The sequence below is a fragment of the Ranitomeya variabilis genome, chromosome 6 (assembly GCF_051348905.1).
Source record: "Ranitomeya variabilis isolate aRanVar5 chromosome 6, aRanVar5.hap1, whole genome shotgun sequence".
Classification (NCBI taxonomy): domain Eukaryota; kingdom Metazoa; phylum Chordata; class Amphibia; order Anura; family Dendrobatidae; genus Ranitomeya; species Ranitomeya variabilis.
Genome location: NC_135237.1, coordinates 33,451,818 through 33,476,469, shown reverse-complemented (window position 1 = coordinate 33,476,469; position 24,652 = coordinate 33,451,818). Strand labels below are relative to the sequence as shown.

General features: G+C 50.0%; 1 protein-coding gene across 2 annotated transcripts in view; it reads left to right on the top strand.

Moving 5' to 3' along the window:
• The window catches only part of PEX1 (peroxisomal biogenesis factor 1), an 81,600-nt gene that overhangs the window by 26,629 nt on the left and 30,319 nt on the right, over nucleotides 1-24,652 (top strand). For both annotated transcript variants that reach the window (XM_077268182.1, XM_077268181.1), the window contains exons 8-13: nucleotides 1,358-1,461; nucleotides 2,122-2,210; nucleotides 9,534-9,666; nucleotides 11,604-11,700; nucleotides 12,104-12,274; nucleotides 13,763-13,917. In XM_077268182.1, coding sequence (XP_077124297.1) covers nucleotides 1,358-1,461; nucleotides 2,122-2,210; nucleotides 9,534-9,666; nucleotides 11,604-11,700; nucleotides 12,104-12,274; nucleotides 13,763-13,917 — 749 coding nt within the window. The remainder of the gene's footprint in view (nucleotides 1-1,357; nucleotides 1,462-2,121; nucleotides 2,211-9,533; nucleotides 9,667-11,603; nucleotides 11,701-12,103; nucleotides 12,275-13,762; nucleotides 13,918-24,652) is intronic.

Below are 24,652 nucleotides of genomic sequence, written 5' to 3'. Positions count from 1 at the left end.
CCATACAGTGCTCAAATAATACTTCAATGCAGTGTCCAAATTGCCCCACACAGTGCTCAAATAATACCCCCATACAGTGCTCAAATAGTACCTCCATACATTGCTCAAATATATCCATACAGTGCTCAAATAATACTTCAATGCAGTGTCCAAATTGCCCCACACAGTGCTCAAATACCTCCATACAGTGCTCAGATACCTCTGTACAGTACTCAATACCTCCATACAGTGCTCAAATAATACCCCCATACAGTGCTCAAATAATATCTCCATACATTGCTCAAATAATACTTCAATTCAGTGTCCAAATTGCCCCACACAGTGCTCACATAATACCTCCATTCAGTGCTCAGATACCTCTATACAGTACTCAAATAATACCTCCATAAAATTGCTCAAATAATACCTTCATACAGTGCTCAAATATGTCCATACAGTGCTTAAATAATACCTCCATACAGTGCCCAAATAATACCACCATATATCGCACCCAAGAAATACCATCATATAGCACCCTAATAATACCACCATTGTGCGCAAATAATGTCTCCATATAGTGCCCAAATAATATCACCATATAACGCCAAAATAATAATTCCATGCAGTGCCCAAATAATACCTCCATATCATACTCACACACCTGTGTCCATGTACTTTAATAGGAGAGTTGACTTAGTGAGACAGTCCCTTTATGAAGCATGTTTTGGTCCGGAGCTCATGGTGGAGGCCGGCGGTGGATCCCAGGACAGTGGCTTCTTTCTGCCTGTGCTTTATTCATACTACCTAAAGAGGTTGTCTGCTTTGGACAATCCCCGTTTTTCTTAAGACTCTTCGGTATTTAATAATCTATTATCAAAGTGTCCTCCTTCTGAGACCCCCGTAATCATCGTCAGCTGTGATCTGTGGGGAGACCTGTCATTAAAGGGATATTCCCTGAATATCAATCACAGCTCATTGGCTGAATATCCTAGTGAATTGGTGATTGCTCCGTCCTCACCACACTGGGTGGACATGGTAGAGACAGACTATAATCACATGTGTGGATCTAATATTAGGCACTACGCTCAGCTGTGCCCCGGGGGCCATTACCAGATCACAGAGCAGCTGGAGGAGCAGCTAATGTCATCTGTGCATGGGGGACAGCAGGAGCCTGGAGAAAGAAGCAAGGGACTGTGGGAAATGTAGTTTACAGGGGTCACACGGACAGCACCGAAGGACCGCCCAGAGACGTGTGTAGGTGCTGGAGCCAGGAAAAGATGGAGGACAGATCTGAGAGGTTATTTTACAATAGGGAGGTGGGAAAAAATGATAAATGATGATCCCCTTTAAATGTTCTTTTTTTTTTTTTTTGCTATAGAAATTGCAGAATTCTCATTTATTCCACACGATTCTTCAGAATCGGCGAGACCGGACGAAATATACATGTTATGTCAAGATTTCCTACAGAAGACTAAAATTTATGTAAATATCAAGTAAGATCATTTATTAGAGAAGTTGTGCCCAGTGCTGGTAACGAGGGGCTCAATACAATGTGAGGGGGAGATGACTAGGACATGTCGGATCGGTGTCCTAAATAAACACTTATATTACTTTATTGATTCTTTAGTATAAAAGGTATAAAAAAATGATTGAACACAACAGAACAAAAATAAAAAAGGCAGAAAAGAAATATCCGCTGCGCTCTCAGGCAACATGTTTCAGACCTACAGTACATGGTCCAGCACCATGCAGGTCTCAAACATGTTGCCTGGGAGTATATATTTATTTTCTGCCTTTTTAATTTTTGTTCCATTGTGTTCAACCATTGTTTGTGCTTTTTATACTACTGGATTTAAAAAGCAATTCTTGTAAGAAGATGTGAGTGACGGACATCGTTTGTACTGTTGCTGTTACTGGAGTATTTCACCGTGCACCCGGACAGGTGTTTATTCACACTTATAGGTTATTCTAGGTTCAGTTTTTAGCAGAGGACGGCCATGATGAGACTGTTTTTTCACAGTGATGATTGCTCAGGACTAATGATCACTGTGCAGCACTAATCGGCTAGACCAATGTATGATGCATTTATAGGTCCCCGTCTTCTATTACCAGTAATACTAAAGTCTCTTTTATCTTATATAGGTGGATCTAGATTTCACTCCGCCACTCAGTCCTCCCGCTCTCCAGCAACCTGATCAAAGCCTCGCCTGCCTGCAGATGAACAGATTGGGGTATGAAAAAAATTCCCATTTCTCCTTCGCCTCATTGGGGGACACAGACCGTGGGTGTTATGCTGCTGCCACTAGGAGGACACTAAGTGATACAAAGAAAGTGATCTCCTCCCCTGCAGTATACACCTCCTGCTGGCTCTCAGCTAACCAGTTCTTGCTTAGTGTCTGTAGGAGGCACTTGGGTCTGTTTTCAGACCCCAGCATTTTTTATTTTTATTTTCTGTAAATTTTTATTTTTTAATTAACGGAGTGAAGGGGGCGACGGATTCCTTTCTAGGGTCCGCTCTCCCCCGAACCATCAACAGGCAAGCACGGCGAGTATACCTCCCCGTACCTTTCCTGCGACGACTGGGGCACGCCTAATCTATGCTAGGGCGACGGTTCCTATATGGTCCCGATCTCCCCCCTGTAAGATGGCGAGCACATAGAGTATACCTCTTATGTGCATCCGGGCTCCTCCGCAATTAAGCCCTCACCTGTTGGCGTCATGTAGTCCCCACAGTAGCCGTAAGTCCCCTGCGGCAGGCACAGCCATAAGTCCCCTGCGGCAGGCACATATGAAGATGGACAGAGACTCTCCATCCCCCGGCCAAGGGAGGATCGATTGAGCTTATTCCCTCGCAATAGAGGCTGCATCTCTGCTCGGTGGTGGTGAGTAGTTTCCTTCCTCACGCTGCCTGCGTGGAAGGTGCGGTCCTGGTCCCTGGGGAGAGGTGCCGCTGGCCGGTACGCCAGCGGCAATCATTCGGCGCTACGTTGCGGCCCGCCGACGCGCTCCACCGGCAGGCTCCATAAATTTAGTCCCCGGCTTTTTCAGCCGGACTAGGCCGCAGTTGAAATCCCCGCCAACCGCCGGAGCCCCGCCCAGCTCACTTCAGGGGCGACGGTGCCTTCACGGTCCCGATGCCGGACAACTGGCCCTGTCCACCCGAGGGCTGAACTCCGTGGATGTACAAAGGCCCCTCTCTATGGCGTCCGAGCAGCCCCCACTGTCCCACCACTGTGAAAGAGGATGGCACAAGGAGGCGGACGGTTCCTCTCCACCTCCCTAACAAAAGGGATGATGGATTGAGGTTTATCCCTCTATCCCTGCACCGTCCACGCTGCAATACCCGACATCCGCGGCGGCTCCATGCCGGGACGCGCACCGTTGGTGAGTGGATCCTGCCAGCGATGGGCTTCTGCAGCGGGATATTCACAGGCAGTCTCAGGCTTCCCTGTGGCCACCTCCCTGAGGTAACACTCCAGCCGGCTACAAAATTTAGCCCCCGGCTTCGGCCGAAGTGTAGGCCGCACCCCGGAAGCGCACTGTGGCTCTGCCTTTTTTCCTGGCGCTTTTCGCCTGGCACGGAAGTGCTCAATTTTCTCGAGCAACGCCCCTCACTTCTACGCTGGCGCCGGCTGCAGAAATTTAGCCCCCGGCTTGGGCCTATTCATGGAAGTCTCGAGGCTCCGCCCACGTCGTGCCTGTGGCTCCGCCCCCTGAATTGGCGCTTCTCGCTCGCTGCGAGATTTGACCTAAACCCGCATGACCAGTATTCCCTGGTCTTAAAGGCATGTGACCAGTATTCCCTGGTCTTAAAGGCACGTGACCAGTATTCCCTGGTCTTAAAGGCACGTGACCAGTATTCCCTGGTCTTAAAGGCACGTGACCAGTATTCCCTGGTCTTAAAGGCACGTGACCAGTATTCCCTGGTCTTAAAGGCACGTGACCAGTATTCCCTGGTCTTAAAGGCACGTGACCAGTATTCCCTGGTCTTAAAGGCACGTGACCAGTATTCCCTGGTCTTAAAGGCACGTGACCAGTATTCCCTGGTCTTAAAGGCACGTGACCAGTATTCCCTGGTCTTAAAGGCACATGACCAGTATTTCCTGGTCTTAAAGGCACACGACCAGTATTCCCTGGTCTTAAAGGCACACGACCAGTATTCCCTGGTCTTAAAGGCACACGACCAGTATTCCCTGGTCTTAAAGGCACACGACCAGTATTCCCTGGTCTTAAAGGCACACGACCAGTATTCCCTGGTCTTAAAGGCACACGACCAATCCGAAGCTGGTCATAAATGAGGAGCCCTCTGCCGCTGATCCCAGTTTATCCCAGTGTAACTAGTTCCCTCAGTGGACTTCGTCACTGCCGCAACCCATGGTATTTCTGACCAAGAAATTGAATCCCTCCGTGATCCCTCCGTGGCTCGGAGTGCTCGCAGGACCGATATACATGGTCCCTCTCCTACATGGGATCCGTCGGCTAACAGGGGCCGCGAGTATTCCAGAAACGTACAGGCATCTACAAAACGGAAGTTCTCATTTCATGATCTCTCTCCAAGGATTTGCTGACAACAAGACTCTGAACACGGATCGGATATTGCCTTGGACCTGGACTTGCCAGAGTTTCAGTAAAGGATGACTCGCCTATTTATATCATCATCCAATCTCTGTACATTGACGAGGACTCCGGTCCTGCTCTAGACTACAGTGTCCCTCATACGGAGACTAAACTCCCTCGTAGAGCATTTGCCATCCAGTCCGGATATGCGATTCACTGGACAGAATCCTCTACGTGGGGCTCCATGCCTGGTCTGATTTTTAAGGGCGACAGGCCCTTTAAAGGGCGCCGATCTCCCCACACCATCAACAGACGGGCACACGGAGTGTCGCCTCCAGGTATCCTCTTCTGCATCCAGGCCTAACGCCAGACAACCTGTCCTGTCCACCCGGAGACCTGAACTCTGTGGATGTACAGAGGCACCCTTTTCGGGCGTCTGAGCACCCCGCTCTGCATCACCACTATTTAACAGAAGATGCAAGAAGGCGGATGTTCCCTCTCCACTTCCCTGTTAAGAGGATGGTGGATCGAGGGTTCCTAATTTTTAACTCTGCAATGACCTGCTGGAAGCAGCCGCGCATTCTGCCACTTGGCAGATTAACCGGGTACAATCTCCTGTGGTTTACCTACCAGTATCCCTGCCCGATGTGTCATCAATTAAAAATGCCACGATCTGTCAAATAGCAAATCTGGTTTGTTCCGTTTTGCGGCTACGGGTCCAGCCCTCTACCCTCCCTAGCCGCCACATGGATTGCTAGAGCAACGGTCTCTTGCCTGGAGACCTTAACTACTTTGATTCACACCAGTAACCCTTTCCTGAAGACAGTACAGCTGGTCAATCAAATCTTTTGAGTGGGAGACTAACGAAGGATCGTACGTTCCTACAGCCCCGACCAACAGTGAAAGGGTTGTCCGGGACAGTCTAGATCTAAGGGATCTTGGTTCCTAAAAGGGGAACGAGAAGTAGGACCGATCCCGGACCTCAAACTTCTAACAACCTTTCACAAGGTTCTTCTTCTTCGAATGGAGTTCCTCTGCTCAGCCATTACTTCAACAGAAAAAGGTGCAGTTTCTGGCATCCATCGACATTCGGGATGTTTACCCTCTTCAAAAATTCCGTCGCTTTTCCATTCGTGAACAGCATTTAAGTCACGACCTTGTCCTTCGGCCTTGCTACCGCACCCAGAGTGTTCGCAAGGGTCATGGCGGCTGTCATGTTCCTCTTGCACCTAGAGGCGTGGTCGTCCTGCCCTGTTTGGCCGACTGTTTACCTGCCCTTGCAGGACTACGCTAAGTCGTCTATATCACTTGCGATACCCTCTCACCTGGGCTGGTGGCTAGACTTAGACAACTTCTCATTTCCATCCCAGCAGATATCCTTTTTGAGGATGATCCGGTACTCTTCCAGAAGGGTGGTATATCTCCCTCCAGACAAGGTCATGGTCCTTCAACAGGGAGCTTGCGCACTTGCTCACTCATCCCCTCGTTTCATTCGATTTGCTGGGAGGGTTCTGAGGAAAAAATGGAGACGACAATGGAAGCAGTTTCCTTCGCTCCGTTAGTTTTCAGCGAGTCAAGCAGACTTTCAGACGATAGTCTCTGAGCTCCTTCTTCATCCAGGGCTTTTCTCCCGGTTCAATGGTTACTAGTAGCTTCCAATGCCAGTCCTTTTCTCCCGATCATTGCTCTGGAGATCCGAAAGGTAGTCCTACAGTAGGTCCACTGCCTTATGGCGGGTCAACCCATCTGAATTCAATTGGACAATGCCACGGCTGTGCCATACGTCAATCATCTAGCAGGTACCCACGGTCAGGCACCATGGCCGAGGTACCTCACATTCTCACATGGGCCGAGATCTATCACTCGGTGATCTCGGCAGTACATATCCCAGGAGTATAACTCTGGGCTGCGAACATATTCAGCCGTCAGGGTTTCGCCTCAAGTGAGTGGGAACTTCACCCGGAAGTCTTCCATCAGACCTGCCTTCACTGGAGCTCTCCAGTTGTAGTTCGGATGGCGTCCTGACTGATCGCCTGTGTACTCGAGTTTGTCGTTCGGCCTCGAGATCCAAGAGCCATCGCACTGCATGCTCTGGTTCTTCCGCGGTACCAGTTTCCACAACTCCCCGTTCACTACTTCCGAAAGCTTTTCAGAAGCAGAAAGGGCCCCAGTGATCCTCGAAAATCCGCACTGACCACGTCAGTTTGTTTGCTTGCGGAGCTGGTAGCTTTTCTGCCTTTCTGCAACAAAACTGCAAGTAGGGACCACCTCGCAGGAAGTTTTCACTTGTAGTTCTTCTCTATCGCATACCGTTAGATCATTGGGATCTATTCTATTAGGGAAGGTCGCCCCTTTTTTCTCGGCGATATCCTCATCCTGACGAGTCTTCGGTGCTAACGGGTCCTTTCAGACTTTTTGTTCCCTTATTTCCTTCAAGGCAAGGTCGTCCTCAGGCCTTCCCCGTCCCTTGTTACCAAGGTGGTATTGTATTGCCACTGTTATGAGGGCATAGTTCTTCCCTCATCTCTTTCAGCACCAGTCCACAAAATGGAATCAGTTCCCCATATTCCGGACGAAGCGAGTGCTCTGAGTAGGTATGTCTCGAGGACGGCGTCCTTCCGAAGGTTGGACACTGTATCTTGGGCTTCCTGACGGTAAGGGGAAGGCTTCCTGACGTTTACAGGAAGGGTTTAGCCGTCTTCATCGACCATTTAGCCTGGTGTATTCCTTTCACCATCCAGGAGTCCTTCCGTGTTAGGCTGACATCTATCTCCCTGTCTATCGTGGGTTCTAGGCACCAGGCGTCGACAAGACACGCCTGCAAGCTTGCGGATTCGTCCAGTCCGCATGCATTCTTCAAGCATTATAATTCCCAGACTTCCACAGATGTGAGTCTGGGCAGGCGGACTCTGCAGGCCGCGATGGCGCACTTGTAAGTAGCGGTTACACAGGGCCTGATCTGATGTTGTCCCCACCCAGGGACTGCTTTGGTACGTCCCACGGTCTGTGTCCCCCAATGAGGCGAAGGAGAAAGAGGGATTTTTGTGTACTCACCGTAAAATCCTTTTCTCCGAGCCAATCATTGGGGGACACAGCTCCCACCCTGGTATTGGCTTATGCATGTTTTTATAATCTGATATGCTATACTCTCATATATAATATGACATGCTGTAAGCTAATATGTTGTTACTGATCTCCTACTGCTTTTTGCACCGAACTGGTTAGCTGGGAGCCAGCAGGAGGGTGTATACTGCAGGGGAGGAGCTAACTTTCTTTGTATCACTTAGTGTCCTCCTAGTGGCAAGCAGCATAACACCCACGGTCTGTGTCCCCCAATGATTGGCTCGGAGAAAAGGATTTTACGGTGAGTACACAAAAATCCCTCTTTTTCTTTAAATATGTTCTAAATTCTTAACGTACAGACCACAGGTGTAACTACAGCCGTGGTGCCTGCACAGGTGCAGTAATACCTACACTGAGGAGAAGCAGAAGACATGATAAAGGAGATCTTTACATACAGAATTGTATGGCTAGTAGCATTAATCCCTTTCTCACATCCTCAGAGTATGTATAATTTGGAAAGACTTGTATGGATTGGACTGAAAAACTAAGCCTGCTCTATATGCAGATGGTACCTGCTGTTATACAGAAGACCGCCTATCTGAGACTACTGTGATCAGAGATGACTCTGATGACAATCATGTAACATCCCTGTGATCAGAGAAGACTCTGATGACAATCGTGTAACATCCCTGTGATCAGAGAAGACTCTGATGACAATCGTGTAACATCCCTGTGATCAGAGATGACTCTGATGACAATCGTGTAACATCCCTGTAATAAGAGATTACTCTGATGACAATCGTGTAACATCCCTGTGATCAGAGAAGACTCTGATGACAATCGTGTAACATCCCTGTGATCAGAGAAGACTCTGATGACAATCGTGTAACATCCCTGTGATCAGAGAAGACTCTGATGACAATCGTTCGTGTAACATCCCTGTGATCAGAGATGACTCTGACAATCGTGTAATATCCCTGTAATAAGAGATGACTCTGATGACAATCGTGTAACATCCCTGTGATCAGAGATGACTCTGATGACAATCGTGTAACATCCCTGTGATCAGAGAAGACTCTGATGACAATCGTGTAACATCCCTGTGATCAGAGATGACTCTGATGACAATCGTGTAACATCCCTGTAATAAGAGATTACTCTGATGACAATCGTGTAACATCCCTGTGATCAGAGAAGACTCTGATGACAATCATGTAATATCCCTGTAATAAGAGATGACTCTGATGACAATCGTGTAACATCCCTGTGATCAGAGATGACTCTGATGACAATTGTGTAACTCACTTAGATGCAGCAGTTATCAGTAATCACGGCATCTAAGGGGTTAGAAAGAGGGGCAGAGCCCAAATACATGTATTTAAAAATATTCCCAAAGGTGAATAACCTCTTAAACTGATGGCAGGAAAATACAAGGCAATGCAGGAGTATTGCTTGCATTGTAACTAAGATCAATCAATCTCATGTTCAAGTCTCCTTTAAAAAAATAAGTAAGTTTAAAAACAATCATGAACATTAACAATAAAACGTTTTAAAATAATAAAAAAAAAAATGCTGTTTCTTTGTCATTGGTCGAATTAAAACTACAACTTGTGCCAAAAAAAATAAAAACAAGCCCTAAAATAGAAAAAAAAAATTATGGCTCTTTCTGTAGTCAAGGGAGAGAAAAATGAAAGCAGAAAAATGGATCCTCTCCACTGTGAGAAGGGGTTAATTCAGACGTTACAGATAGGTATGCAGTGAGCTCCCCCTAGTGGTGGCTGCTAACGCAGAACATGTTATTATTTAGCTACTTCTGCGTGGCTGCTTCCTTCTCCCGGTCGGTGGTCGTCCTGCACCTGATCGCTCCTTCCGCTTCTAGGCTTGTAGCAGCTTTAATACAGAAGGATTTATATACAGGTGCTTTTATATTACAGTGGTGTTGATGGCTTACTGACAACCTGCTACGACCATATTGTTCACTGTCTAATGGGACGTCCATTATCCAGGCAGTTTGTCTCCACGGCATCTGGACTACGCAGCGGAGCCGTCCTCCTATCTGGACCAAAGGTATCAGCATCCGAGTGTTTTATGCAATGGTCAGAACATTTAAAGGCGCATTTCCATGTTATAAAGTGACGGCGTATATGTAGGATATTCTAATTAGTGGAGGTCCGAATTCTGAGGTCGCCTCCAATCTTCAAGATGAGATTGCAGTACTGCTTTATAACTGGGTCCCTTTACTGTGTTTCCCCTGCACAGCTATTCCCCAGCCAGGCACCTGGGCGACTCTGCACAGGGAAAAATTAGAAGTGCTGCATCCTCTTCATTCTCTGGATCAGTAACTGTCCCAGTGGTCAGAACCCTACTAATCATAGTTACGGCATATGCCAGCGATACGTAATCACCTTATAAGATGGCAATACTCCTTTTAAGGCAAACACCACTGCAGCACGGTCACTGTTTGATCTCTGGGGAGTGACTGTGAGGCCGCAGCACGGTCAGTGTTTGATCTCTGGGGAGTGACTGTAGGACCGCAGCATGGTCAGTGTTTTTTTATCTCTGGGGAGTGACTGTGAAGCTGCAGCATGGTCAGTGTTTGATCTCTGGGGAGTGACTGTAGGACCGCAGCATGGTGAGTGTTTTTTATCTCTGGGGAGTGACTGTGAGGCCGCAGCATGGTCAGTGTTTGATCTCTGGGGAGTGACTGTGAGGCCGCAGCATGGTCAGTGTTTAATTTCTGGGGAGTGACTGTGAGGCCTCAGCACAGTCAGTGTTTGATCTCTGGAGGTCTGACTGTGAGGCCTCAGCGCGGTCAGTGTTTGGTCTCTGGGGGTCTGACTGTGAGGCCGCAGCATGGTCAGTGTTTGATCACTGGGGAGTGACTGTGAGGCCGCAGCATGGTCAGTGTTTGATCACTGGGGAGTGACTGTGAGTCCGCATCATGGCCAGTGTTTAATTTCTGGGGGTCTGACCGTGGGGCCGCAGCACCCTGAGTATTAATTTTTAGTCAGTGTGTGAGAGGCTGTCCCTCCAGGTAAGACCTACTATGTTCACATCACATTTTAGACGTTGATTTTTCTTGGACTTATGGAGTGATATTACCCATGCAAAGGAGATTTGTAGTACCTTTCTCTTCTGAATTGGTGCTGAACCGCTCACACTCATTGTGGTAACTTGACTGGGATTTGCCAAATTAATGTCATGTCCCCTCCTTTTCTGGCCCGTTGATTGGTCGTCACGGCTGATGTCGAATTATTTGACAGCTAGAATTAGGAGGACGCTGCTACACATAGTGCAGGTGCAGAAGAAGGGGCGGAAAAAGATAAAAAGTGAGTGCATGGTCGGATGGAGTTAGTGTTATAGGGGTCCGACCAGTGGCGGACATATCATTGGTGCAACATGTGCGGCCACATAAGGGCCCAAGAGGTAAGGGGGCCCATTTATACCTCCAAAGCAGGTGAAATGTTGCACTTTCAGAAGCTCTTGGGCTGCAAATGACCCATATAGTGTACTTGCACTGGAGCATTTTTCAGCCTCTATCAAGGACAAATACTCAGCAGCCTGGAGGGGAAGCGCAGCTCAAAACACTTTAAATGACATTATAGAGATATTTTTACTACTAAAATTGAGTTTTTGAAAAATTACTGTGACATATACTCTAGGACGTATACGTTATCTGAATGCTTCGGAATCATGGCATCCTTAACTGAAGGATCCTGTTGTAAAAAAATATATATATGCATTTAACGTATATATGGATTTTTTATGTACCTATAGTAGTGCAGTCGACTGTGGTATATGTTTTTTTCTTTTACAACGGCTCCGCTATTGTATGGCATGTATCGGAGGAAGGTTTGGGTTTTACATCCCGGGATCTATGTTCATCTGATGCCTAAATCAAAGCCTTGGATATGAATGGAGAAGAAGAATTCATGTCATATCATGCGGTATGATCAATATTCAGTCCATGTATCCTACGTTCATGTACTGTGTGTTTTCCCCAGGGCTGTGGAAAATCCACTATGGCGAGGGCATTATGCAGAGAGGCGTTCAACAACCTGGAAGCCTATGTGGAGGACATCGACTGTAAATTATTAAAAGGTACTTTATGATGAGTGGTATACAGCCATAGTTCACTGCCAGGAAGAACATCTGAGAAAATCCTCTTTTAGCCGTTCCATTCACTTGAATGAGACTGACCTGTAATACCAGAAGTAAGACCCTTTGTGTGACCCCCTTCGGTCAGCTAATCATCAGGGTGCTGGGAATAGGGTATCGCTGGCCCATTGTGTCCATAGATGTCACTCTTTTGCATTGCATACAACGCAGCACTTGTCTTATTTTGTTGTTCATCCTGAGCTTCCTGGTTCAATACACTGATCCTGTAGCCAGAAGACAGATATTGGTGCTGTAATAGCAGCCATTAGTGGTAATCTGTTTAAGAAATAATAAGAAAATGAAGTTGCTAGTTGCATGTAACCTTTCTTATATGGTGACCCTTCAGGAAAGACTCTAGAAAGCTTATGCCAGTCTCTGGAGGAAGGATTTGCGGAGGCGGCGTGGAGGCAACCAGCTGTTCTTTTACTGGATGACCTGGATCACATTGCTGGTGTGCCAGCAACACACGAACAGGAGCATAGCCCGGAGGCCGTGCGCAGCAAGCAGGTGTCTTACGGTAAATCTGCATTTCTACGCTAAAAACATGAATCATTTAATTACAAAATTATCCCTGGTTTACACTGGAGGCCGACATTTTGCAACCCCTGTACTATGACTTCGGTTCGGTTCTGGTAGAGGTACATGACTAAATTTGCATCTTCGGTGCCTCTTGTTAGCCTCTTGGTAAGTGGGAGATGGGGTTACTTAGGAAATCAGCCATAGACGTCCAATAAGGGATCACTGAAAGCTCCCATAGTCGGGAGGGTAGTCCGACGACCCAAAGTTCTGCCACAGACATGTAGCAGAGCTGGGCATGCACTTCAGCAGAATAGTCGGGCAATGCAAGGTTCAGCAATGGTGATGTAGCAGAGATGGGCATGCACTTCAGGAGAATAGTCGAGCAATGCAATGTTCAGCAATGGTGATGTAGCAAAGATGGGGATGCACTTAAGTATAAAAGCATAACGCAAACCAAGTAAGGTAAAACAATAGCAAGGAGGCCAGCGTGCTCGCATTTTAATCGTACACCGTATACTATATGTTACTCTGATGCGAAAGTTTAGTAAACTTTAAAAAAAAAAACACAGAAACCCTTTCTCCATAATAAAGTAATCCTGATATTTTTAGTTAATCATAAATGGCAAAAAAAACCACAACAACATTGCCGTTTTTTCCTTTTACATTCCCCCATCCGACCACAAAAGTATATGTAGCCCAAAGGAGGGCTTTATAAAGTTCTATACAGCCATAGTGATGAGCGAGTGTGCTCGGATAAGGTGTTATCTCAGCATGCTCGTGTGCTAATAGAGCACTTCAGCGTGCTAGAATAATATGTTGGAGTCCCCGCAGCTGCATGTCCTGCCCTCTTCGACAGCCGCAAGACATGGAGGGATTGCCTGTTTGTGTATAGCCGCATTCTTAGAAAAAATACAGTTTTATGCTCTTTAAATGGAGCCTGTCAGCAGTTTTGTCTTTTGCCTCCAAGTCTGGTGGCAGAATGACTGACTTCTATGACTTTTCTTATACAGTTTTACCGTATATAACTGATTTATGGCCGTAGAGTCCAACCAGGGACCCACTATAGCAAGCAATGAATGGCAGCGTCAATACGGGGAGCGCTCACTACAGACACCGGCGTGCACGTCATAGTGAGGGTCTTGCTCCAGTGCATTTACAGGAGCGGGGGGTCCCTGGAGTAAAACTGTATTCTGCCAGCAAATCGCTGCTTATCAGTCTGTTTATGCCGTTCTCCTATCTGTCCCTGGTAGACGTTTTGCACAGTCCAAACTGTTGACCCGTTCCTTTAAGGCAGTTTATTAAAGTGGCTTACGATCTGACCGGACAGGTGGCCATGCACTTTGCTTCTCAGGAAGTCCCGTCTGAAAATGAATCGCGGCTGCGGCCACCGGCTGGGTGAGACCCCTGGTTGGAGGCCGGGGAATCATGTTAATCTGCAGACCTTTCTGACCTCCTTGGTTATTTTTTTTTTTTTCATGCATTTCAGTTCTGAAGGATCTAATGAAGGAAATAATCCGGATGGAGACACAGATCGCCGTCATCGCGACCAGCCAGTCTGAGCATTCTCTAAACCCCATCCTCATTTCATCGCAAGGAATCCATCTTTTCCAGTGCCTTAAAGCTATCCAGCCGCCAGCTCAGGTAACCATCGCCACTGAGGTCTGCACATAATTATCTATATTACGACTATGGGGTTTACAAAATATTATATAAAGTGCATGCCTGTTGCCGCAGGACATATTTTATTAACAGATTAGGATTTATAGGGAATGAACACCTTTAGGAACATTTATTTCTTTATCGCCTCTCATTGGGGGACACCGGAACCATGGGTGTATGCTGCTGCCACTAGGAGGCTGACACTATGCAAATAAAAAAGATAGCTCCTCCTCTGCAGTGTGCACCCCACCGACTGGCATTATACTCTTCAGTTTAGCTTAGTGTCAGTAGGAGGTGGACACGGGTCTTTCACTAGACCCTTATCTACCTCAATGTGCGTCATTTCTTTTCAGGTTTTTCCGGAAGGATACAGGGTGAACAGTCACACCTGTATTCCCACAAGGCGGACTATGAGTACGGCGTGTACTGCCACCCCGTATCCTCATAGATACCTCAGCAGGACCATGATCCTGGCACACAGGCGTGCTCAGAAGTCCGGTCCTGGCTCCGTCCCCCACCCACTCGCCCACCAGAGCCTGTCGGTTGGAGGAGACGAGGACGTCCATCACCAGCTCCCTGGACGTCTCATTCCCCTCAGGTTAGTAACGGTGTGGGATGTTTAGGTGAGTATTTTCCCCTCCCTCTTCCCAGATCACTCGCAGGGTGGGGGAGCAGAGGTCCCTTTAGATATGCGATTCACGATTTTTACCTTTATTTTAGAAATCGCATCGCTTCCTCCTGAGCTGCGGAGCAGGCCGGCTAGGGACGCAGGTTCTGTCTCCTTATTCGGCGGCCGCAGTGCTCTCCTGCAGCCGCACTACTCAGCGGCCACAATGTCTCCACTTTCAGAGCAACAGCCTGACAGGCTGCCGCGCCGCTTCCCCCTGCGGCCTGTAACAAAACACTCCGGGATCGCCTTTGCTGGGGTCAAAGGTCACGTGGTTTGTGCATTAAACTCTGAGGCGACAGCAGGTTTCCAGGTAGACTGACCTCAGGTCAGGTTTATTAAAGTGAAAGCAAATACAGAAAACAAATCATAAAAATAAATCCTTGCCTGTCCGGCACTTACTAAACAAACACGTTCCTATCTAACAACTGGGGGGGCTACTCCCACCCAGCAAACATAACACAGGTCATGAGCACAGCTCTTACTCACATGTGTCTCACACAGACAGACATTCTGTGTGCCCCAGGCTGACACCTGAAACCTCCAGCTGGTCAGCCTTTATTCCTGCAGTTATTAACCCCTCGGTATCCTGAAGATACTGAGCGGCCTAATTCACATAGGACAAATACCTGGGCGAGATATACCTGCCCCCGACTACCAGGCCGACATGACTCTTACATATCCTCCCCCCCTGCTCAGACCACTCCGGTCGAGCAAAGACACTCCTGAAACAGTGCACTCGGGACAGGGCATCAGCATTCCCCATCTGTACCCCGGGGCGGTGCTCCACCGTGAACGAGTAAGCCTGCAGGGCAAGGAACCACCGGGTTACCCGACTATTATGGTCCTTGTGGAGGTGCATCCATTTGAGAGGGGCATGGTCCGTGACCAGCCTAAACTTCCTACCTGCCAGGTAATATTTGAGGGAGTCGAGAGCCCATTTGATGGCTAGGCACTCTTTTTCAACCACGGCATACCTCTGCTCATGCACATTCAGTTTCCGACTGAGGTAGAGGACCGGGTGTTCGACTCCGTCCCTGACCTGGGAAAGTACAGCTCCAATACCAGTATCAGAAGCATCCGTTTGCACCACAAACTCGCTGCTGAAATCAGGAGTCACCAGTACGGGCTGAGAGCACAAAGCCCGTTTCAGGCTGTGGAAGGCCTTTTCAGCCGCTGAGGTCCATTTTACCATGACGGAATCCCTCCCTTTGGTAAGATCCGTCAAGGGGGTAGCCATGGCCGCAAAGTTGGGTATGAACCGGCGATAATAGCCGGCAATGCCCAGGAAAGCTTGAACTTGTTTCTCCTACGTATCATTGGGGGACACAGGACGAATGGGTGTTATGCTGCTGCCACCAGGAGGACACTAAGTTAAACACACACAAAAGATTAACTCCTCCCCTGCAGTATACACCCACAGGCTGGACAATCCAGAGCCAGTTCTTACTTAGTGTCTCAGGAGGCACTTGGGTCCTCAGGACCCCACCAATTTTTAGTTTTTGATTTAACGGAAAGAAGGGAGCGACAGGCAAATTTTTAGCTCTGATCTCTCCCGCACCAACAACGGGCAAGTACACGGAGCGTTCCTCCTGTATCCTTTCCCGCAACGATGGATGCCAGCCCTGGCTCACCTTTCAGTGTGGCGACGGTTCCCTAGCGTCCCGATCTCCTTCCATCCTTCTCAGGCGACCATGGGGACTAATCATCCACCTAAGTCTCCTGGAGCCAGGGCACAGCCGGACAAATTGACAGGGCGTCCGCGCAGCCGCCCACTGCACCACCACTGATATAGTGGCTGATACATGGCGGCAGTAGCTCTCCACCCTCTCCCTATCATGGTGAAGGTGGATGGAGCATCGGTCCCATCGCACAAGGTAAGTGCGGGGACCGACCAGCTGGCAGCAGGGGGCCCCCCTTACTCTCTTCTAAATGCGGCCCTGCAGCCGCGGGACAATGTGCGGCTCTGCAGCCGCGGGGCAGCGTGCGGCTCTGCAGCCGCGGGGCAACGTGCGGTTCTGTAGCCGCGGGGCAGCGGGTGGCTCTGCAGCCGCGGGTCAGCGTGCGGCTCTATAGCCGCTGGGCAGCGTTTCCTTTCTGAGAGGGCTCGGCGGCTCCCAGGCCTGGGTCGGACTACAGCGCCCGCCCACAAGCATGCCGCCGCCCGCCCACGACACGCCCCCTCCCTGGGCGCTTCTCGCTCCCGAGAAGCGCCCTTCTCACTTCTCGGCGGCCATCTTGGACCAGGAAGTGCACTGGCGGCTCTGCAGCACCGCAGCGCTCAGGACAGGAGGAAAGCTTCAGGATCTCCCTGCCAAGCCACCGCGGATCCTAGGTGAGACGCACCCAATAGGATTGCCTCTCTCCCCTGCCAGTACGCTCACTCCACAGCAAATATGTCACAGTCTAGGCAAAAACGGACTGGAAAGACCCACTCTGTTATTTTTGCTGTGTGCACCTCCTGCAAGATTTCTCTGCCCCGAGGTCACACCACCCCGCTGTGCTCTGCCTGTGAAATGCCCGCGGCACAGGATAATCCGGCCTCTGACCCGGAATGTACTGAACCTAGTACCCCCGCATGGGCGTCCTCCCTTGCTCGATCTGTGGCATCCTTGGAAAGGACGATACAGTCCCTCCGTGAGCCGTCCCTTACCCAGGGTACTTCCAAGGATGATGTAACGCGGTCTAAGAACCCCTCACGGCCCAGAGGTCGTTCCGTTTCCAGAAGCCCTCACTCATATAGAAAGAGGTCCAGGGTAATATCTCCGGTCCGTGATCAGCCTTCTGGTTCAGAGAGCGAAGTCTCTCGTCACTCATCCCCAGATCATAGCAGGGAATCTTTTCTGGACGACGCTTCCAGCGTGTCCTGTTCACCAGAGTACCGTCATGACCAAGAGACCCTTGATTCTCTCATAGACTCTGTAAGTCAGACTCTACAGTTAGAGGAGGAAGCCCCGTCTAAGGCGGCTCATCCCGTGTCATTTGGGCGGACTACAAAGGCTCATAGGTTTTTTCCCACGCATCCTCAATTCAAGGACATTGTCGATCTCCATAGAGTCCGTCCGGATAAACGCTTCTCAGGTCAGAAGGCTATGCAATTGAAGTATCCGTTTGCTCAGGACCTTGCTAAGGAGTGGTCTCAGTCACCCTCCGTGGACCCGCCAGTGTCGCGGCTAGCCACAAAGGCGGTTCTATCTTCCTCCGAGGGCGCGTCCATCAAGCATCCCACGGATAGACAAATTGATCAGATGGCTCGCTCGGCTTTTGAAGCTTCCTCGGCTTCTCTCTTTCCTTCTTTTGCCGCCACATGGGTTGCAAAAGCCATGTCCCATTGGGCCGAGTCTTTAGCCTCTACTGCACTTCATGCCGACTTACCCCCTGAGGTTTCTCACCTGGCCACTCAGATTGCCAGAGCGGGGGACTTTGTAGTTTCCGCATCCTTAGACGCGGCCAACTGTGCCTCACAGGCAGCGGCCAATGCTGTCACGGTCCGCAGATCCCTTTGGCTCAGGGACTGGAAAGCGGACTCAGGATCCAAAAAATCCCTCACGTCCCTTCCATACCAGGGTGAACGTCTGTTTGGGGACAAACTAGATAAAATGATCGCAGACTCCACAGGGGGAAAGAGCAAATTCCTTCCCCAGCAACGGACCTTTCGTCCCTTTCGCAACCAACAGGGCCGAGGCCGATATTTCCGTTTCGGTTCCAACTGGTCCAATCCTTCCTCCGCGCCACCTGGCGTCGGGAGAGGTCAGCGCAAGGACAGAACCTCCCAGCCATCTTACAAACCTTCTCCCTCTTGGAGAGGCAGACCCAGACAACAGGGGTCCAGGGGGTCCAGATCTAACAGGTCTCCTCCTCAATGACTCTTGGCAGACGCCAAAGGATACCGACAGAGTTGGCGGCCGCCTACTCTTCTTTCGGGACGCGTGGCTCTCGGTAGTTCCCGACCGATGGGTCCGCGATCTGGTATCCGTCGGTTACAAGATAGAGTTTGTCTCTCTTCCCCCATCTCGTTTCTTTCAGTCCCCTCCTCCCAGAGCAAGGGTCCGTCAGTATTTCCAGGCCATAAAATCGCTATGGGACGACGGGGTCATCATCCCGGTACCTCAGGACGAAAGGTACCAAGGTTTTTATTCCAATCTTTTCATTGTACCAAAGAAGGACGGCTCCGTACGTCCGATATTGGACCTCAAACTCCTCAACAGGTACGTCCGTGTGCGTCAATTCCGAATGGAGTCCCTCCGCTCGGTAATTGCCTCTCTGGAAGAGGGCGAGTTTCTTGCATCTCTAGATGTTCAAGACGCTTACCTGCACATTCCCATTCTGCCGTCTCATCAGCGCTTTCTCCGCTTCGCGGTCCAGGGCCACCATTTTCAGTTTGTCGCCCTACCGTTCGGGCTGGCCACCGCTCCTCGGGTGTTCACCAAGGTCATGGCGGCTGCCGTGGCCATTCTCCATGCTCGAGGCATAGTGGTGTTGCCCTACCTGGACGACATTCTTATAAAGGGTCCCTCTTTCCGGTCCTGTTCAGAGGCGGTAGATGTCACTATAAATACTCTTTCACGCCTGGGCTGGAAACTCAATTTCAAAAAATCTTCCCCAGTCCCGGCCCAAACCATACCCTACCTGGGCATGATCTTAGACTCCTCTCAGGGTCTAGTACTCTTGCCTCCGGAAAAGGTATCTACTCTACAGAGAGAGGTCCGGAAGCTTGCTCAACCTCGCTCTCACTCCCTACGCTTCTCCATGAGGGTACTCGGCAGGATGGTGGCGGCAATGGAGGCAGTGCCCTTTGCGGTTTTTCACCTCCGGCCCTTACAACACGCCATTCTGGCAGTATGGGACAGGAATCCCGCCTCGCTCGACCGCCGTCTCCTTCTCTCTCGCCAAATCAGACAATCCCTCAGGTGGTGGACCGAGAGGTCCTCCCTGACTCGGGGGAAGTCTTTCCTTCCGGTGCACTGGCTGGTTGTCACAACGGACGCCAGTCTCTTCGGCTGGGGTGCAGTGTTCCAGCGTCACTCGACCCAGGGTCGCTGGTCGCCGCAGGAGTCCCAGCTACCCATCAATATCTTAGAGATTCGGGCAATCAGACTAGCCCTCCATCATTTTCAGCAGTTCCTCTCCGGACGTGCGGTAAGAGTCCAGTCCGACAACGCTACTGCAGTAGCCTACGTCAACCGCCAAGGGGGCACTCGCAGCAGGGCGGCCATGGTCGAGGTGACGCTAATTCTCCGTTGGGCCGAGGCACATCATTCCATTCTCTCAGCAGTTTTCATACCAGGCGTGGAAAACTGGGAAGCGGACTTTCTAAGTCGCCACAGCCTCGATCCCGGAGAGTGGTCTCTTCATCCCGCAGTCTTTCACCAGATCTGCTCTCGTTGGGGGACCCCGGACGTGGATCTAATGGCATCCCGCCTCAATTGTCAGGTTCCCGTCTTCATGGCCAGGTCTCACGACCCCTCAGCCTTCGGAGCCGACGCTCTCGTCCTCTCATGGCAGGGCTTCAGTCTCCCATACATCTTTCCCCCAATTCCCCTTCTGGGGAAGGTTATCAGGAAGATCAGGGCAGAACGGATTCCAGTAATCCTCATCGCTCCGGATTGGCCACGCAGGACATGGTATGCCGAGATGGTTCAACTGGTCTCAGACGTACCTTGGAGGCTGCCGAATCGCGCAGACCTCCTGTCTCAAGGGCCCATTTACCACCCGAACTCAGAGGCCCTGTGTTTAACGGCGTGGCCGTTGAGTCCTGGGTTCTGAGGCAGAAGGGGTTGTCTCAGACGGTGATATCTACCATGCTCCGTGCACGCAAGTCTTCTTCTATGCGCATTTACCACCGCGCTTGGAAGGCATACTTCGCCTGGTGCAGGGATCGGAGGCGTTCCCCCCTCCGTTTTTCTATTCCTCACATTTTGGAATTCCTCCAATCAGGCGTAGACTTGGGTCTTGCACTCAGCTCTCTTAAGGGCCAAATTTCTGCTCTCTCGGTCCTTTTTCAGAGAAGGATCGCAAACAGATTGCAGGTCAGGACCTTTATCCAGGGGGTTTCTCATATGGTTCCGCCTTACAAGATGCCTTTGGAACCATGGGACCTGAACCTAGTTCTCTGTGCCCTTCAAGAGCCACCTTTTGAGCCCTTGCACGAGGTGTCTTTACTGTTCTTGTCTTGGAAGATTGTCTTCCTCGTGGCTGTCACGTCTATTCGACGTGCCTCTGAGCTGGCAGCTCTGTCGTGCCGACCTCCTTTCCTCGTGTTCCACCAGGATAAGGTAGTTCTGCGGACATGTCCGACTTTTCTTCCGAAGGTCGTTTCCTCTTTCCATCTTAATGAGGAAATTGTTCTTCCCTCACTGTGCCCTGCGCCTTCCCACCCCACGGAAAGGGCGCTCCACACTCTGGACTTAGTGAGGGGTCTCAGACGTTATGTCTCCAGGACTGCGTCTTTCCGTAGATCAGATGCCTTGTTTGTTCTTCCGGAGGGGCCACGGAAGGGACTACCCGCTTCCAAGGCCTCCATTGCCAAGTGGATTCGTTCCGCCATCCAAGAGTCCTACCGTGTCAAGGGTCACGCTGCACCTCCGGGGATCAAGGCTCATTCTACCCGGTCAGTCGGCGCGTCCTGGGCCATCCGGCACCAGGCATCGGCAGCACAAGTCTGCAAGGCTGCTACATGGTCCAGTCTACATACGTTCACGAAACACTACCATGTGCACTTTCAGGCTTCGGCAGACGCTTCCGTCGGTAGGCGAATCCTACAAGCGGCTGTGTCTCATCTGTAGTTGTAGGCTCGCACAGCATTTATAACTTCTGGTGACCCACCCAGGGACTGCTTTGGGACGTCCCATTCGTCCTGTGTCCCCCAATGATACGTAGGAGAAAAGGAGATTTTTGTGTACTCACCGTAAAATCTTTTTCTCCGAGTCATCATTGGGGGACACAGCACCCTCCCTGTTAGCCTAGTTGGCTCAATTGTTCTTTTCAGTCTGTGTTTTGACTATGACATGTTTTCTGTTTGATAACTGGTTTACTCCTACTGCTTTGTTACCGAACTGGCTCTGGATTGTCCAGCCTGTGGGTGTATACTGCAGGGGAGGAGTTAATCTTTTGTGTGTGTTTAACTTAGTGTCCTCCTGGTGGCAGCAGCATAACACCCATTCGTCCTGTGTCCCCCAATGATGACTCGGAGAAAAAGATTTTACGGTGAGTACACAAAAATCTCCTTTTCTTGTTCACTGGTTGCGGCCAGCCCTGAATTGCCTGTATTTTGTCGATCTGGGGTTTAACCACTCCTCTGCCAATCACATAGCCCAAGTATCGGGCTTCTTCAAGGCCGATGTGACATTTCTTGGGATTCGCCGTTAAGCCTGCATCTCTCAGGTCATCAATCACCGCCTGTACCTTCCGGAGGTGAGTTTCCCAGTCCACGCTGTAAATTATGATGTCGTCTAGGTAGGCAGAGGCGTACTGCCTGTGGGGCCTCAAGACTCGATCCATCAATCTCTGGAACGTTGCTGGGGCTCCGTGAAGTCCAAACGGCATGTAGATATACTGGAACAGCCCTTCCGGTGTAGCAAATGCCGTCTTCTCTCTGGCCGCCTCGGCCAGAGGGATCTGCCAGTACCCCTTTGTTAGATCCAGGGTCGTAATATATCGGGCTTTACCCAGCCGATCGATCAACTCATCGACCCGGGGCATAGGGTAGGCATCAAATTTAGAAACCGCATTCAGTTTCCGAAAGTCATTGCAAAACCGTATAGAGCCATCCGGCTTAGGTATCAACACGATTGGACTGGACCAGGCGCTGTGCGACTCTTCAATGACTCCTAAGTCCAACATGGCCTTCACCTCCCGGGAGACGGCTTCACGGCGTGCTTCCGGAATCCGGTATGGCTTCACATGAACTGTGACACCAGGCTCTGTGACAATCTCATGTTTCACTAGCCTAGTCTGGCCAGGTTTTTCCGAGAAAAACTGTTGGTTCTGTAACAAAAACTGCTTAACCTCAGATTTTTGTCGCTCAGACAGAGTCTCGGCAATCTGCACCTCCGGTATGGTAGGTGAGCAAACCGGACGGGGCAGATCCGCTGTTAGGGCAGCGCGGTCTTTCCAGGGTTTTATCAGATTCACATGATAAATCTGCTCTGGTTTTCTCTTACCAGGCTGGTGCACTTTATAGTTCACTTCTCCAACTCGTTCCATGACCTCAAAGGGGCCCTGCCATTTTGCCAGAAATTTACTATCCACCGTAGGGATTAGGACCAACACCCTATCCCCGGGTGCAAACGTACGGACCTTGGCGCCTCTATCATAACTTTGCCTCTGGGCTCCCTGGGCCTGTAACATATGTTCCCTAACAAGGGGCATGACAGCAGCAATCCGGTCCTGCATTTGCGTTACATGGTCTATTACCGTTTTAAAGGGAGTGACTTGACCTTCCCAGGTTTCTTTTGCGACGTCCAACAGTCCACGGGGACGACGGGCATATAATAGCTCGAAAGGCGAGAATCCTGTGGAAGACTGGGGAACTTCCCTAATGGCAAACAGCAAATAGGGTAACAAGTAATCCCAGTTCTTCCCATCTTTGTCTATCGCCTTCCGGAGCATCTGTTTTAAGGTTTTATTGAACTGCTCAACCAGGCCATCTGTTTGAGGGTGATAGACAGACGTACGCAACTGGTCTATTTGTAAGAGCCTGCAGAGCTCCTTCATCACCCTTGACATAAAGGGAGTCCCCTGGTCGGTGAGTATCTGTTTTGGAATTCCCACCCGACTAAACATGTGTACCAACTCTTTGGCGATCGTTTTGGTAGCAGTGTTACGCAAAGGGATGGCTTCGGGATAACGAGTGGCATAGTCCATGATGACGAGGATATGTTGATGCCCACGTGCGGACCGGGGAAGGGGCCCAACCAAATCCATCCCAATTCTCTCAAACGGGACCCCAATAACAGGGAGGGGTACCAAAGGGCTACGGAACCGAGGTTTAGGTGCCGAGATTTGGCACTCTGGACAGGACTCACAATAGTTACGCACATCATTGTGTATTCCGGGCCACACAAAACAATGCAATATCCTTTCTATGGTTTTTTGTACCCCCAGGTGTCCCCCCATTATATGTCCGTGGGCCAGGTCCAGTACCTTCCGCCGATAAGGTTTGGGTACCACTAACTGTTGCACAGTGTCTTCCCCTTTTTTCTCTACCTGGTAGAGTAAATCATTCTCAAGAACCATGTACGGGTACGCTAGCCTAGTGTCAGGTTCCACGGGTACGCTATCTATCACTTTTACATTTTTCCTAGCCTGAGTCAGGGTAGGATCTTTCATTTGTTCGCTGTGGAAGTCATCCAACTGAACTCCCAAATCGGGTAGGCAGGGTGCTGGATGACTGCCTGCCTCCGCCTCTCGCTGAGTTTCCTCAGTTTCCTCAGTTTCCCCCGCCATAACTGAGAAGGGGAACTGAAGGTTAGATTCAATAACCTCCCCAGCAACATCTTCCTGTGGGGTCTCGTCTAGGAACTCGGGACCTCCAGATGGCATGGGGGAAGATTCACGGTTACAGCTACCGTGAAGGAGCAACTGATTCTCCCACAACTGCCAGAAATGGGGAAAATCCCGGCCCAGAATTACATCATGTAACAATGCGGGAACGAGTCCCACTTTGTGTTGCACAGACCCATAGGGAGTGGAAATCAGTATGACCGCTGTTAGGTACGAGCAGGTGTCACCATGCACACACGTTACAGAGAATTTGTCAGACGAACCAGACGGAAGTGCCACCAGACTAGCTTTCACCAGAGTCACCACACTTCCAGAATCTAGTAACGCCACAACACTTTTCCCATCAACAGATAATTCACACAGGTGTTTTGCTATATCATTTTGGCCCGCATTCACATTCACCAGCTGTGTAACCAAAGACATGCGTTTCTTAGAGTCTATAACATCGCACTGCATGGGTTCAGTGGTAACAGGACAGTTCGCAGAAACATGGCCCTTCTCACGGCAACGAAAACACCTAACAGGCCCCCTACTGAGACCACCGTC